Source organism: Strix uralensis, chromosome Z (genome assembly GCF_047716275.1).
Source record: "Strix uralensis isolate ZFMK-TIS-50842 chromosome Z, bStrUra1, whole genome shotgun sequence".
Lineage (NCBI taxonomy): Eukaryota > Metazoa > Chordata > Aves > Strigiformes > Strigidae > Strix > Strix uralensis.
In genome coordinates, this window is record NC_134012.1 from 49,489,357 (window position 1) to 49,505,863 (window position 16,507).

The window sequence follows — 16,507 nt, forward strand, 5'->3', positions numbered from 1 at the left end:
TATACAGTGTTTCAACATTGAAGTACAACCTTCAATAACAAATTGAGAATACAAAGCAGCTGTGGCAAAAATGTGGTGTATGGGTTTATTGTAATGCTAGCTGTATGCAATTTGTACTGTATTTCTGAAATTTCATTGATGTGTCTTAAGAAGTTTCATTTTCACTTGCTTAGGTCATTTGCTCGCTGTGACAGTTCATCATTCATTGCATGTTTAAAGCTTGCTACGTATTTTTTTTTTCCAAGTGAAACAGTTTTTTCTTTGCACCTCACCAACTTACCTGATGAATTATTTGATAAAAAAGGCAGTTGAAACTTGTCCAGTTCAATGTTACAGTGATGGCTCTTTTAATCAGGTACCTCTATAAAATTTCTTAAAAGCACACTGAGCTGGAAGTACTTCCTGTAGTACCTTTGTGTTTGTAAATACAGTTCACTTTCTGTAAAAGAAATTATAGATAAATGGAAGGACTTGCATACTAGTTCACTGTTTGACATGTTAAAAAGAAATTCAGATACAATAGCATTTGAAATAATGTATTAGTTATCGAGTTTGTGAGTTTAAGTACTTTTCAGTAATTTTATCAATTAGACATTTTTTATGAAGTGTTTGCTCTCTCTTAAAAATACTGTATGACTGCATTGTGCTTGATAGGATTGACATTAATTGTGATAAATAGCATTCTCCTATGCATATTATGTATACATTGAATTACAAACCCACTTAATACAGAGAATTACAGGAGAAGAGAATGTAATAGTTTGAAATCTCTACTCCAGCATATGATAGTGAAAGACAATCTCGCTGGCAAAAAAGAGGTAATCTGAAATTCATAGTACTTTTGTCAGGGATCTTTGCTGGTCCTGATCCAGAATGGTCCTCATGAAATGTGACTGTTGCAAGTCGTGACTGTGTAGGGGGGTGGAAGGGCAATGGTCATGTCATTGTGGTATTTTAAATAATTCTCAATTGTGTCTCCATTGTATCCTATGCCATTGGGGCGGGAGGCAGGGACTGTAAGTCTGTGTAAAGAGGATAGCTGCAGGTAGGTAAAAATAATGACCAGTTATACTAAAACTTTTTATTTGTCCATTAAGAATAATTAACTTTCATTAAATTAGGGTAAGGAATCTCCATCCTAGTCACCTAGAAGGCATCTCTCTTTTGAATTGCCAGCCATGCCTGTTTGTGTGGACCATGTCCATCACTTAGAATATTTTTCTGATTTCCCATTGTTTGAGTTACAAATTGTATAATTCATTGCTTTTGTTACTACTTTATTAGTATTTTCATCTTCTCTATGGAAAACAGTTTACATTGCCCCACTTCTGGTTGTGCTTACACTTTTTCTCCAGTTACTGAATATAGAATTTAAAGGATAGAACCAAATAAAAAGGAAATGCATTTATTGTTTTATCTGTTAAACTTCACTGGTAGTTACCTCCTGATTTCAAATCAGTATTTCCAAGTTCTCAAATATAAAAGGACAGTGTTGAGCAGCTTCATATCTTCTGCACTGTTTTTTACTAAATAGCAAGAAATTGCAGTGTCTAATACTGCCTCTTACAGATATTGTAGATTCAGGGATACTTGCATTTCTTAATACTACTAGCGTTAGATCCAGATTTTCCCTCTCATAAAGGTACTGCAGTTGAAACAGCCTCTGAAGTGAATGACATGATAGACTTGGTGATGTTAGGGGAAGCCAAGAGAAAAGAGGCTTTGAAAATACTTTTTTGCACCTTTTTAGTTTTACTTAGCCTGTACTTCTGAGAACTGATACTTTGGAATATGTCAGGGCCAAAGTGAGAGCAAATTATTTGGTTGCATTAGAGATTTAAGATTTCCTGAGCTTTCTCCTCTACCCCCATATGCCTTTCCCAACTTTGGCATGTCTCATATGTGAGTGTCTGGCAGGGGGATGTTATAACAGATGACTTGTGGCTTTCTCATCTCTGTTCCTGGTACTGGGAATCCTCCTGTGACTAAAATCTAGGGATTTATGATGCTTTAGCCTTTCCACATGATATAAAAGGGTTAGTTCAAAATTGAAAACTTGAATCCATTTTATTTAGACTATAGGTTATGTTTTTGAAGGGACAAGGAGAACAGTAGGTAGGGTTTTCAGTGGAAATCTTATGTTAATTTGACCTTACATGTATTTCTTAGAGTAGTAAAAAGGAGAAGATATTTTTTTGAACAGCCTTCAAAAAGTAGAGTTGTTATCTGAGGAGTATATAGGGTGTCTGTCTCCCTTTGTGCAGTAGTGCGGGTGGACGCCACGGAAGTCAGGTGTACTCCTCAGTAACTATACCCTGTAATTGCAATGAATTTCAGTGAAAATCAGAATCTGAAAAGGTTATATGCTGAGAGGTAGTCACCTACCAACACTATTTAATAATCAAATATGACACAAACTTTTCCAGAAGTTTTTCTTCTTTTGTTTTGCTGTATTTCTTGCTCAGAATTATATTATCTGCGAATGCACTGGTTTCTTAAGTCTTTGATGCTCTTATAATGAAAGACATTACATTTCTACAGGTTTAGTCTTTTGTTTAACCAGTTTTAAACATGTTGCTTTGTTTCTTGTGGATGGTTCCTTTTTAGTGGGCCTGCAAGATGCCACGCTCTAAAATTGTAGTAGTTCTGAAAATCACTTTGTGTTTTTTCTTCTTTTTTAATATTTTTAATCCTACTTGTAAAACATCAAAATAAAAACTTAATTTTTCTACATGTTCACAGAATTTGGAATATGATGTCTTTTTCTGCTAATAAGAGCTCTGTTTTTAAAATCTTCCAGGCTTTTTTTTTTCCCCCAGCAAGAACAAAAATTATTTTTACACTTCTGTGGCAAGCCTGAAGTAAAATCACACAGCTAATTCTAAATATGCTTAGAGAATCTGAACTTTTAGGAGAAATGTTTCCATGCTTAAAATGAATAGTACTGTTTCTACACAGTGTCAAATACAGTAACAACTTAATTATTGGCCTTTTTTAAGTAGCCCTTAAAATAACAATGTTTTGAAGAGGTGTTCTTCAGAAGCAATAGGGAAGGATCATTTTCTCTATGTCTTCAGACCTCTGAGCTGTAAATCATCTTTGTTAGCATTTCAGTAACATACCCTAGTGGGTAAACTTGGCAGTTATTTTATCTGAAAAGCAGAACTGAATGGAAGTCAGTATTGAACTTACTTCTATATTGTAAAAATTGCATATTTATACAGAAAGGCTCTGACTTTAGATGAAGAGAGAATGTGTATAGTAGAGGACTTTAATACAAAATAGGTGCTTCAGTGTTTAATTTGGCATAACCAGGTTATTATGTAATGTTCCAGCGTGCCTGGGGGCCACAGATATGTTATCATATAATTAGATATGTGGGACAACAGATTACTCCAGTTGGTCTGTAGGAATGATCTCTCTGGATGCTCTATATCACCCACAAATGTAAGGTGTTTATCTTTTTCATTTTAGGTTAAGCCACCTTGAAATACTTTATGTATATTCATTTAGATAAGTAATATGGTTCAGCTGACATTCAGTAGCAGGTTACTTTGAGGTTACATATTCTGAACCTGTAACCAGTGTTAGTCAGCTGTGAACCATATGAACTTTTAGAATAGGTAAGAAACAAAGACAGCACATTGGACTTCAAATACCTCAAGACTGTCTGTTCTATAACCTACACATGACGCATGCTTGGATAAGCCTCCTATTTGTCCCCGCATACTTTTCCATCAAGTTGACATTACATGTTTTACCATATAAAAAGGAATGTGTGAACTGTTTTCTCTTTCTGATTTTAATATTTCAAAATAACCCATTTCATTCCAAACACAATTACCATCTGGTCTTTCTAATTGTGTAACCATGGAAGTACTTGAAAAGTTAGTTGTCTGTGTATATTGCTAGTAAATCTTCTTTTTATCAGCTTTGCCTGACTTGCATTTTTCCTCACTTTATACACAGGCTGGTTTAGCAGGAGCTCCAGCCCGGGCTGTTTCAGCTGTAAAGAATATGAATTTGCCAGAGATCCCAAGAAATATTAATATTGGTGACATCAGTATAAAAGTGCCAAACCTGCCCTCTTTTAAATAACATGGCTACGCCAGGTAAAACCAACGAAAAAATGTAATAGAGATTTACCGCATAATTGTTTACTAAATAAATGACATGTCTAACTTTTACTATTTGGATAAAACTCAAGGTACTGTATAGACATAATTTGAAAAATCAGTGTGTGGAGTTGAATGTTGCTTTTGTCTTGTTTGTGAAATTAAAGGATATGGATAGTTCCCGTGTGATTTCTAAATTACATTCCTATGCCCTTGTAAGGCATATCACTGTGTCTCAGTTGCTGCAGTGTTTTGGGAAAGTATTTAAGATGTTCTTTACTTTGTATAACCTATAATGCTGAGTTTTTTTGTATATTCACTAAGGTCTATAATTAGTGCATTCTTTAACTACTTCTGCTGTTTGTCATGATTATTTAAAACTTAATGCAAATTTTGCATGAAAACATTAAACTCTTGTTTTGTTTTAATAAACCCTTAACAAACTGGACTTCTAAATACCTGTTTGTCTGAAATCTACTCTTTGCAATAAATCATGTTATTTCCTATTATGGAGCCAATTGCCTATATATAAATACTGTTGTAGCAAGCATTAATGTTGTAGTTTAATCTCTGAAGGAATTACATGGGGGTATTGCATTGAACATATTGGCTCTTTACATTTCTCACAAAAGCTGTTCATTATTATTCTGAAGGAAAAACTGCCTTTACTGAAGATCCAATGACTTCTGTTTACATATAGATGTTGAGAAGATACTTACACAGTCAGATAGACTTTTCCCTGACGGTCTGACTTTGTTTTGGTAAAAACTGTCTCTGCAGTTGCTGTGTGTGTTGCGACAAGTACAGAATGGGCTGAGGAGATTGGGCAGCTCAGAACTGTAAATGTGAATGTATCAAGTAATGTGATAAAGGCACTCTGGAAAGATAAATGAGGATACTTTAGTAGGGCCTCTGTGCCTGGTGACATTTGTGATTCTCTACTTTAAGAATTAGATTTATGAGATACTTAGTATTGTCAAGACCTCAGAAAATCTAAGTGCTATCACCTCTGTGTAAGTTGCTCAGCTCTTAAACTCTTCTGTGATTTAAAAACAATAAAGGGGGATAGTGATTGGTTTTTATAATCATGCTCTTAAGCTGTGTGTGATGTACAAGTCTGTTTAAATGAACAATAAAAATATCATTGGGATATTTAAGAATTCGCGTACAGTTTTATTCTCCAAAAAAGTATGTAGTCAATACGGTATATGAAAATACAATAATAGTGTATCAAGGACAACATATTTCAGGACTAGTCTGAAACGTTCTGTGTTACTTCAGAAATTTGGATTTGATGTAAACCAAGCATTCTTTTCCTTAAGATATCCTTATCCATAGGATAAACTTGGAATCACATCATATTCTTTGCTTAATCTATAGTAACTATCATGGTCCTTTGAGACCATTTGAGAAAGAAAAACATAAAAGAGAAATTACTTTTGAAGTACAAAATCTGATACAATCCAAGGAATTTTAATGTATTTCTTATGGGGGGGAAGAAACTTCATGTATATTGTTCATATTACATTTAATAAGCATCAAGTAACACTATTTTATAAATGCTTTTGATAACACAATTGTCCTCTTCATACCGCTTAAAGAATATTCATTCTTCCAAATTAACTTTCTTAGTTTGAGGCTTCAGGAAATTTCAGGCGGGGTTTAAGTAGAAAACTGCCACCTTCTCATTTCCACTGAAGGAATTGAGAGAGTGAAACATGCAGCATTTTTTCCCTATGAAGTAGAGTATTCATTGTATTCCCAAGTTACACAGCTTAGCTAGTACAAATCTGGAACTGTTACAATAATTTCACCTGCTTTTGCCAACTTTTATTTTTCTGTTTAATGTATAGACCATGTGACATTCAAAGTAAAGATGTTGAAAATCTTCCACATTGTTCCCCTTGTGAGGATTTAGTTAGGGCTGCTGCTGAAGCATAAATAGGAAATTTTGAAACAGCTGGCTTACAGAGAGTTCTTCTGGCTATTTGTGAAAGGAGGTCACAATTTCAGATATTCTTCCAACTCCTCTATGTTTTGTCTCACTTTTTTCCCTCTGGTTCATTTTCAGATTTGTAAGCTTATGTGGTTAAAACATTTTTCATTCATCACAGAGAAAGCTTTTCTGGGTTTATTTGAATCAAATATTTTTCCAAATCTGTAGAGAAGGAATGTCTGAGATGCATCTTGACATGAAGTATATTTCAGACTAAATTCTCACCTCTTATCTGTCAATAATAGCTAGGATTTCATTCATTTTAGTGACCTACATCTTATCTCTTAACAATTATATGACTATTTTAAAGCTTTTTTTTTAAGCTTTGTGTTTTGCATTACTGTTGTTTATACTACCTTTCTCCTACCTGACAACATGGCTTCTGCCAGGAAGGATTCTTCTCTGGACAACTCTTCCATAGACAGCAGATTTTTCAAGAAGCTTCTCTGTTTGTGACTGGCCAGCAAATATTTAATGCAAGGCTGTGACTAACAACTGGTGCTTCTTTACTCAAAAAACCCTTAGATGAGAAGAAATTCTTTATTGGATTTTCACAGTAAAATTGCACTTCTTTCAAAGAGAAATTCTCTCTCGCACACAGAAGAGGTACTGTACAGAAAGCCTGAATGGTAGGTGGAGTTTTTTTTAATCAGAACAGATGGTATGACAATGTGGACTTCTTCAGGGTAGCTGAACCTATTTGCCACTGCATTGCAGGAGAAGTATCTGTATTTTGTCAGAGGAGATATTATTCTCTTGCCATGTCATTTGACACTGCCAGGCCTTAAACTAAAACTAGTCAGAAGATGATGGGATACTTGACTGATAGAAATGATGGAAATGGTATTCTTACTCTTGACATTCTAGGGCTTGCCTTGTGTTGCGGATACTCAGAGGTTTTCCACAATGCTGATCTGCTTGTATTCATCACCTTCATGAGAATGATGTGCCTTTTGAATTCTTTCTCCTATTTCACCAGTGTCCTCTTAACTACTGCTTAGGATTTAAAATGGAAATAGGCTGTGGGTTGTAAATGATTAAGTTCTTGATTATAAATTTAAATGTTTTTAATGCTTTTGTAACCGCAAAAAACCCCCAATGCTTAACATACGTATATATATGTGTATATAAACATCAGTTTTTTGCACTAGCTTTTGTTAAAAAGGAGAAGATATCTTGAGTCATCCTTTAGCTTCAGAAGCCAGGCAATGAATTTGCAATACTCTACCTCTATAGAGCTTTTTAAGTGATGTTCATCAGGGCACCAGCATCTATAAATGAATCATTGAAAGCATTTTTCCTAACTTTGGGCATTTTTTAGAACTGCAAATTAAACATTGTTAAACAGTAGCTGAGACTATTTGGTACTTAAGGTATCTGAGACAGGCACCTCATGTGTTGGTTTCCCACATTAGATTTTCTTTCCTATTCAGTTTCTCTGCTAGTGAAATTCTCTGGGGAGAGACGTTTTCATGTGATCATAGCTATTTAACTGTAGCAAGTATTATCTGTACTACTTTTTGATAGTCCTTGATAAATAATGCACAGAGTTAATTTTAAGGTGACTGTAACATTAATAATACAAATTAGTAATTAAACCTTCAGGATGTCTTAACTAATCTATTTTTCCTGCATTTCCCCACACCTGTTTTTCTGTTGTCAGAAAGTCCCTGTATCACAGGTAGTTACTTGTCTCAATAGTCCACACGGTAATTATTTTCCACATTTGTCTGTGTTCTGGGGATGCAGGGTGAAGTGTCCTCAGAAAGCAAGCTTGAGGCTTGTATGTAGTGGCTGTTCAGATCACTTGTCTCCAAACTGTGGTTGTCTCTCTCATGATGAATTACACCTTTCAAATTCAGAGCTATTTATTGTGAAACTTAGTAATGGGGAGATTAAGTCTGATTAGCCTGTGAGAGCAACTGCTAGTTCTGACAAGTAATTTTTTTGTCTTTGAGAAGAAAATTTTTTTTCTGGGATATAGATTCCCTATCAAGTTTTGAGATAAAAAATATGAAGCATTTTCCTTTCAGAAGCCAAAGACATTCTCTGAAGGCTCAAGTGAAGCAGACAGATAATTTTCTTCCTTCTTGCAAGATGGATTCTTCTAAACAAATGGAGAAAGGGCAGAAATTATAAGAGTTTCACAAAATGGGCATTCCCAGCTGCCTCCATAGACTTGAAACAGAGCAGCTCGTTGTCCCACTGGGGCAGGGGCAGTGAGTACTGCTGAAAAAATCTTTTGACTCTTTTTCGCTAAAAGAGAAGCATCTCATGTTAGAATCAACTGAGAATGCTCTCTGTGGTATTGACAGCCCAGATGGTACAGGTACTGTGTCAATGCACTCCCCTGTTTTGGATATATTCTGGGAAGAGGGAATATATTACAACATTACAAGCGTGTACAAAATTCCTCTTCTTAAACAGATGTTGCTGCTCTGATTTATTCTGCTTGACAGGAATGGGTGAAGGAAAGTATGACTTGTTGCAAGGGAGAAACAGCTTCAAGCCAGAAACTCAAATTGACGCTGCCTTCCTGTGAGCACGTCTGACATTTTCTTTCTAGTAGCACATTCCAATATATGCTGAAAGTATCCTGAGTTTTACTTAGGCCTATGCTGATAGCTGAATGGGAACTTGCTAATGTTCTCAGGGTTACCTCATAAAGCTCTTTGATACTGAATTATAGCATATGCGGGGCATAAAATACTGAAGGAACTGGAAATTAAGATGTCACAGATCAAATTGTCTGTTTATAACTGTTAAAGAAAAACAGAGCCTAAGTCTTGCACAAAATATATTTCTCAACTTCACAGAGTATTCATAATTTTATTACGAGCAAGGAAAGCAAGCATGAGCCAAGTACTGCCAAAATGGACTAAAGGTGAACAGTTAACTTCACAAAAAATAATCTTTTGTTATTTACTTTTATGCTTATCATAGCAAATTGTAAATATCTCTTCCTTTCTTCATTTAAGGAAATGATCCATCCTTGCAATTTTTGGTGTCCAGTGTTTGGCCCCAAATGCTCTATGAGCTCAGGTAATGTTACTGCCTCCATTTCATGGTAGAAATGCAAAGGTCACACTGCAATGTCCGCTTAGCAACCGGATTTCTTGTCTGCAGAGGTTTCGGGCTTGTGGTGCATTAGGAGTTCTGTGACAGTGTGATCTGACCAGGGAGGAACCAGAGGTCAATACCTCTCCTCTTTGTGCAGACTGAGTGTGCCTGTGGCTGAGTGCTAGAGACATTTGAGTTGATCTGTCATCCATCCCATGAGGTAGAGTGACAGGCACTTGAGCCATATTCCACTGCTTTCCTGCCCAGTTTGGCTCTTCTGAAACTCGGAAGCATACACAGATTCCAAGTGTCTCTTTCTTGGCTGGCTCTGCTGTCTAGCCAGTCAACGAGACTGCACCAGGAGTGGAGCAAATCCCGATCTGGATTCTTTCCGAACAGGACTATAAACGTCACCAGAGGTGGAGCTAGAAGTAGGCCTGTATCGGTGACTGTGAGATGCTTGGGTGGACAAGTGTATAGTCTCCTGGGTTTTTTTGGCTTTCACAGTCCAATCCACAGACTCTCTTCTGGTACAATTTTCAGCAATCAGCCAGCAGAGTTGCTGTGAGACACAAGTTGAATTTCACAGCTTCAGATGTCTGCAGTGTACCTGCATGACCCATGTGTATGGCAGGATACCTGCATGATCAGTACTCTACACAAGACATCTAAGAAACTTTTGCCTTTGGTGTAGCCATGTTAAGTGGCACCCACATCGTCACCACCAAAGGTCCATTCCAACAAATTTGACCAAGCAGTCTGCCAAAGTGCATAAAGAGAAGCAAAACTGGTATGGACTCTGCATTCAAAATAGTCTTTATAGTAATTTGTTATGCTGATGTGTGTCAGGACAGCAGAGATCTTTCATGATTGAAACAGTCATCCCGTTCCCAAGTGTGTTGAAGTCAGAAATCATTTGGGTCACCCTAGGACAGAACTCATGGTTCTGTTCCTCCCTGAGACACCCTGGCATCTCGCGTGTCGTAGACTAGCCTGCCTGCGTCTCTGTACAAAATCTGCTTCACCAGGGAGGGCTCGTTGACTGTCATTCTTTTGTGTCTTCAGGACAGGTATCATCACAGATACCTCCAGCAAAGTCCAGCAGGGCACATCCTGGCTGCTGTCCCTCTGCAAGGTGTTGTGCACTCATTCAAGATGTGGTTGCCCTGGCAAGATATAGAATATGTTGCTATATAGAAATATATAACAACCTATTAATATAGGCATGTGCATCCTGGCTCAGGTTTCTCCCACTCACTTAAAAACAAGGACGGATAAACTTTGGTTAGGGACAAGCCCTTATATAGACCTGCATGCTGGAGTCCTGCAGGAGGGAGAAGGTTAATATGAGAGCCTCTTGCCAGAGGGTAAGATGTGAGTTTGTAGTATAGGACTAGTTGTCTGAGGAAACCTGATGAGGTGTCCTTTTAGGTGGTATGAGGCTGCACAAAGGCCTGAACTGCAGCTCTCCAGCAAGAGGTGCTATCACTGAGATGATCTTCAGGAAAAAACCAAGAGCAGGTAGGAACAGCCAAAACATTTTACAGTTCAGAGTAATCCATGAAATCTGTAGCAAGGTAAGAAATAGTTAGTGCTCATCCTTTTCCTCCTGGCATCAGTGCAACAGATTCCTAAAGCTGAAAAGTATCGCTCCATTAAATAAGTCCCCTTGGCCCTGGAAATTTCAGTTCTTAGGAATCTGCTATAGCCCATTTCAGTAGTTTAATGGCACTATAGTATCTTTTTAGTTTAAGCTAGATTGCAGTTTACTAAAATACTCATATCCAAGTGTTGTCGGTTAGCATAACACGGATTACAGCTGTCCAGGCTGTGTCCCCTCCCAGCTTATTGTGCACTCCCAGCCTAACTGCTGATAGGGCAGCGTGAGGAAAGGCCTTGACACTGTGTAAGCACTGCTCATCAGTAACTGAAATATAGATGTGCTATCTAGGGTGGCTTGGTCACAAATCCAAAACATAGGCCATAGGAGCTACTTTGAAGAAAATTAACTCTATCCCAACCAAAACCAAGACAATAGTAAGACAGGTAGTAGGATGAGGGAAGAGAAGATGATAGGGTAGTAACTCAATAGGGCTTTGCATCATGCATGAAGACATGATTCATTCTTTCATAACTATGTACAATGAAGGGCTTCCTGCTAAATCTCACTTAGTTTTTCCAAGAAGGAAGTATTCAGGAGAGGGTTTGGGTGAAAAGAAATTGGTAGTTTGCAGAGCAGCTTAAAAACAGTGCTGCCCAAAAGAAAAGCCAGAAGGAAAACAAAGGATAAGGTTGTAAAAGAAGAAGGAGCTAAAACAGGTTATTTTATAATCTAGGGATAAATGTGTGACAGAATTGTGAAATAATTTGTTAGGTTAACTGATATATATAGGAAAATTGACAAACCTTTGCAAAACCAGATCTTTTTCAGTTAAAGGCAGTGAGCTTTAAACTGCTTCTAAAATAGGTGGTTTTTTTCTGGCAGTTGCTGGTTGGTCTAATTTTACTTTTCTGACAAACAGGTATCTAAATCTGGCTTGAGTGATGAGGAAGCAGTAACAGAAAGACACAAGAAGGAAGCAAATGGATTTGAATATAGGAAAAGAGAAAACTTGCTGTTTCTTAGTACTACACAGTATTCAAAGTGTTTGCAAACCTAAGATACTACTTACACCATGTTTGTGCGCTTGTTGACTCAAAACATGTAATAGGGCTGCTGGTGGTGTGAATATTCAAGGTGCATAGTGGTAACAGATGAGATCCCTAGCCTCCCCTTTCCCTTAGCCACCTACCCTAGTACTACCTACTAGGTAAATTACAGGCTAAAAGGAGAGGAGGGTTGGATTCCTTCAGTAGATATGTTCATTTCAGTGACAAGAGTCTGAGATTCCCAAATGGTATTTCCCTTTAAGAAAATTTCTCTCCTGTCCACGAAATGAATAAACAATATTCCAAAGTCACTAAGTTTGCTTGGTATCCAGTTTTTTAAGTTTTTAGGTATTATTTAGATTCCTAAGAACTGAAATATAAAAGCATATAAGCAACACAAAGTCTCTTGATCAAAAACAAGAATGAAAATAACAGGTCGTTTCATACTTTAGAGGTGTACTTAGCAATTCAGCTGTTATGTGTTCCTCTCTGAGTTTGACTGTAATGGTGCATAATGTCCACTCGCTCTTTGACGTGCACTGTGGCAGTCATACCTGTTCTTAGGAGGACATGCTTGTGGAATTTCAAATGCCTCTCCTTGTCATTCCCACTGGCCTTCCTCATCATTTTTTAGCAATGAAATTCCAAATAGCCATTCAAATATGTTGGGAAGATTGCACCATTTGAAAGGACTAGAATCACTCATGGAGACGAAAGGGATTATAAGTGAGTTTTCCAAGTGAAAGCACACACTTCCTCCCAGGCTGGTCCTGTGGGTTGTATCTCCGTTTGCTGGAGATGGCACCACTAGCACTGGATTGATTAGGAGAGCTAAGGAAACTGCAGCCTCTGTTGAGCCCTGCAATGCCAGCATGTGTGTGTGTCTGCCTGCTTCTTGTGGTTCAGTCATGCAATTGCTCTTCTTCCCCTTTCTTTCCAGTTCAGATGGGGACTGCACGCAGCCCCATGACACTGAGAACCCTACAAGGGCTGAGGATGTGCTGCTGTGGCTTCACACTTCAGACCCACCCCACGATGGATGGCAAAAGCAGAGCTGTGTCTGGACAGCAGTGGGGAGGCTGAATGTGGGATGTTTCAAGTTAGGGAGAACAGTAAAGAAAAAAGAGACAGTCCATTGCCAGATGATGTGCTGCCAGTGACTTTCCACTTATTTGGTCTTTTTATTACATTTAAACATTGTGCTGAGTGTTTGAGAGTTTCAGTGACTAATGACCAAACAAAGACCTATTTAGCACACAGAGTTGCAGCACAGGGCCAGTGCAAATATATTGTAATATGATTTTATGTTGTCCCCAAGTTAATTATTACACCATATGTTTCCTTTACCTTAAGAAAGTTGTTCTCTTTTCCCCTCCCTAGAGTTTCTGAGTTTCAGTATAAAAAAAATCTATTCCATCCTTCAGAATTTTCTTAGAGATCTTATCCTTCCTTGTAAAGATTTAGCAGGTAAGAGTTTTGGGGAGGCAGTTCAAGTGGAGCATTGTCTGATAGGTGGTCTGATGGACAGCTAGGGTTCACAGGGTTTAGGCAGATTGTCTAAACTGCTGGCTCACAGCACACACGCGGAGCTGCAGACACCCCATTTAGCTGGAAAGGCAACTGTAACTCCAGTTTTTCTGCATGAGGGGCCATTTAGCTTCCTTGCTTGGAATCGGGCAAGAGTCTGTTTTTGACAAAACACATTAATTTAATGAATTCAAAGGAAAGAAATGGAAAACTTTGGGATAGGAGTAGAAACAAAAAAGGGACTTCCTTGAAAAGGAGAGAATGGGAATTGAGGACAGTTTGGGAAGAATAGTTTGAGAGAGAGGTGGTGGAGAAAGTCATGGGAAGAACAGGCACATGAAGAAATTTCTGAAGAAAAAAAGAAATAATGACTCACGAATGTAGGATGGGAGAGTAAGAATGAAAATGCTACTGGGAGACTCTGCTGCACAGGGTGAAGTTTGCTGGAGGACTGCCAGATAAGAAAATCAGGAAGGGCTGTGACTTTGCTGCAGAGCCATTTGATTGGATAAACAATATAGATCCTATCAAGCCACTGCGGAGGACTATGGGGGAAATTTTCTCTTCAGACTGCTCTGGAATGTTTCTCCAGGTGGAAGACTTTTCCACCATAAATGAAGTCTTAATACGAAACCTGCATTTATTCTATTTTGTGAATACAGTAATTGCTCTAGAATAAAATAAATTTTATTAATGTTAGAGAATTTGCATGAGTTATGCTAGTGTATTTGCCAAAGTATGCAGCTCCAAATGAGAACTATAAAACTTCTTTGTCTTGGAGTGAATATGTAAAAGTTGTGTTAGTTTTATTAGTGCATTGTTTTAGTATAAGCTTACAGTTAAATGGTATTTCATGTGTCTTTCTGGTTATGGAATTGTTTGGGTAGAGGGACTAGCAGAGAGAGGAATGTGAAGCAAGGAAGTTGTTGATCCTTATGGAGGAAAATGGGATCAGAGATCTACTGGAAATTTGTTAACTTGTGAAATTTCTAAACTAGTGTGAAGGAGTGGTCTTGGGGGAGATTAGATAGATAGATAGATAAAAGGACAATAATTTATTTTCCTACTACTTCTCTAAACTCTTTTTCTAACTGTGAAAAGGTACTTTGTCCAAGCTGAATAAACCACAGCCTTACTTACATGGCAGTTTTGCTAAGACGACTGTGCAACGTACACATGGTCTACCATAATGTGGCAACTGAGGAATAATCACAGCTGTCATCATTAAACTTAATTTATCATGGTGTCTCTGCAGTTTAAAACAACAACCTCCCCCCAAAACAGATACCCACACAAAACTTCCAATTTAGGTAACCTCTATTCTATTTCCTGTGTTTTCTTAATGAATAGAATCTTACAAAAGTTAAGCAATCAGGAAGTTTGAGTTGTAGCTGTCTAAAGTGTACTTCTAATCTGAAAAATCATATGTCCCTAATGAAGAAGTAATTGCCTGAAAAACGTTGATCTGTAAGAAGTTTTGAAGACCACCATAGTTGAATCCCTGTTTTGAAGTTTGAGTTTTGTTTAAATATGTTCTCTTCTCTGTACCTTTTATTATGAGGATAATCTTGAAAATTAGATTTTTAAATGTTTTTGAGCTTGAGGTGATCTGAGTAGGTGTGACTCGCATGTTTTCAGATCTACTTATGTAGTAGTACCCTTCTTAAGCTCCACCACACACAGCACTCATACCACTTGGCACAACCAGCAAAGAGGCTGTGTTACTTCCTTGTGCAGTGCTTATTTAGTGACAGTATAAATGTACCTGTATAAAGGAGATTAAGAATTATAACCTAAACTGTTTTGTATGTGATGATGGACTAATGCTGTTTAGTGATCATCTGCGCTTGGGGAAAGGATGAGGGACAAGCACACTGTTTTCTGAAGAGGTTGACAGACTTCAGGCTCACAAAGTATCCTATTAATTCAACACTCTCCTGTGACTCACTGATATGATTAGAAACACACTGTGTTTATTTGTATCCCTAAAACTAACGAGCTTGACTTACTTCTCCTTTAGGAATATTCAGATCCATCTGTGTTTCAATGGATCACAAACAGAGGCCAGCATTTTCATGCTCAGCATCATTGTTTATTTGGAAATGTCGTAATTCCCTACTACATAGTAATTCCCAAATGCAACCACTCATAAATTAATGCAGAACAGCTTGTTTATCTTGGAAGAGAAGCATCATTCAGCAGGTTAGGAATTTTTGAGTTTTGGAAATTTGGAATTTTGAAATTTGGAGTTTTGGAAAATAGTGATTAGTTGCAGCCACAGCTGTTACTGAGTGAATCAGAGTTGATAGGAATTCTTGCTGAGGGTGCTCACTGCATGCAGTTTTTGGTTAAAACCAAAGGACCTCCCAAAGCAGCACCTATGCATGGACTGCTGATGCTGTGCAGTCAAATAGTAGAGCCAATAACAAAATGTTATTCTCTACTCTGAGCTTCTCATTCTCTGTTTCTTTGCAGGAAATTTTGGAGGATCTTGGTTTTCTCCCTGAATGCAACAGGAACAATTTTCAAAGTTTGAAAAGTTTCCAGCCTCTCCTCCTAACCACTTTTGAACTGTAATTGTCTTAAGATATCATCTTTTTTAATTTCGCTAGTAAAAGTTACAAAATGCCTGCCAAGTCATATTCAATAAAGATGATGTACAATGTTTATTTTTATCATACATTTCTCTAATGAAACACAAGTAAGGTGAAATACTGCATCATGAAGACCTGGATCATGAAGAGGGTAGTGGGGTTTAGCAAGACAGGATGTTTCAAACGTAGCCATTTTGAATGACCCGTCTGATTTAGACTCATGTAAGGAAGTCATGTATGATAGATTTTCACTATTAGATCCTAGTGATATGAAGGTTTATATCAGCATTCAGTGGAGGGTTTTTCCTCCTTTGTATTTTATCAACTAAAAAATAAAGGTGCGATTTTTCAAGTTTTCACTTTTCAGAAGTGTTTCCAGTTTTTGTGATTGAGAGTGACTATGTTGGATGTCAGTACATTCCCTATTTTATAAATATGTGATTTTGAAATGTAGTACATTACAATGCCTGCTTTAGTGTAATATGACTACTCCACCATAAAAACAGTGTGTTCCCCCAAGATCCAACAAACAAAACATGTTCTGTATTTCCTTCATGGGTTCAACC

At 37.5% G+C, this 16,507-nt stretch overlaps 1 protein-coding gene across 8 annotated transcripts in view; it reads left to right on the forward strand.

Moving 5' to 3' along the window:
• The window catches only part of AP3S1 (adaptor related protein complex 3 subunit sigma 1), a 45,922-nt gene extending 29,616 nt beyond the window's left edge, over nt 1-16,306 (forward strand). Inside the window, exons 6-8 of one of the 8 annotated variants that reach the window (XR_012627147.1) lie at nt 3,970-4,112; nt 9,090-9,153; nt 15,823-16,306. Coding sequence is in view for 6 of the 8 variants with exons in the window: in XM_074856520.1 (XP_074712621.1) it covers nt 3,970-4,098 (129 nt within the window). In the remaining 2 variants the exon portion in view is untranslated. Of the gene's footprint in view, nt 1-173; nt 357-3,969; nt 5,276-9,089; nt 9,154-15,822 lie in introns of those variants that run through there. The other 7 variants (XM_074856520.1, XM_074856521.1, XM_074856522.1 and 4 more) reach the window with 7 other exon arrangements.
• Nucleotides 16,307-16,507: the final 201 nt, after the last annotated feature.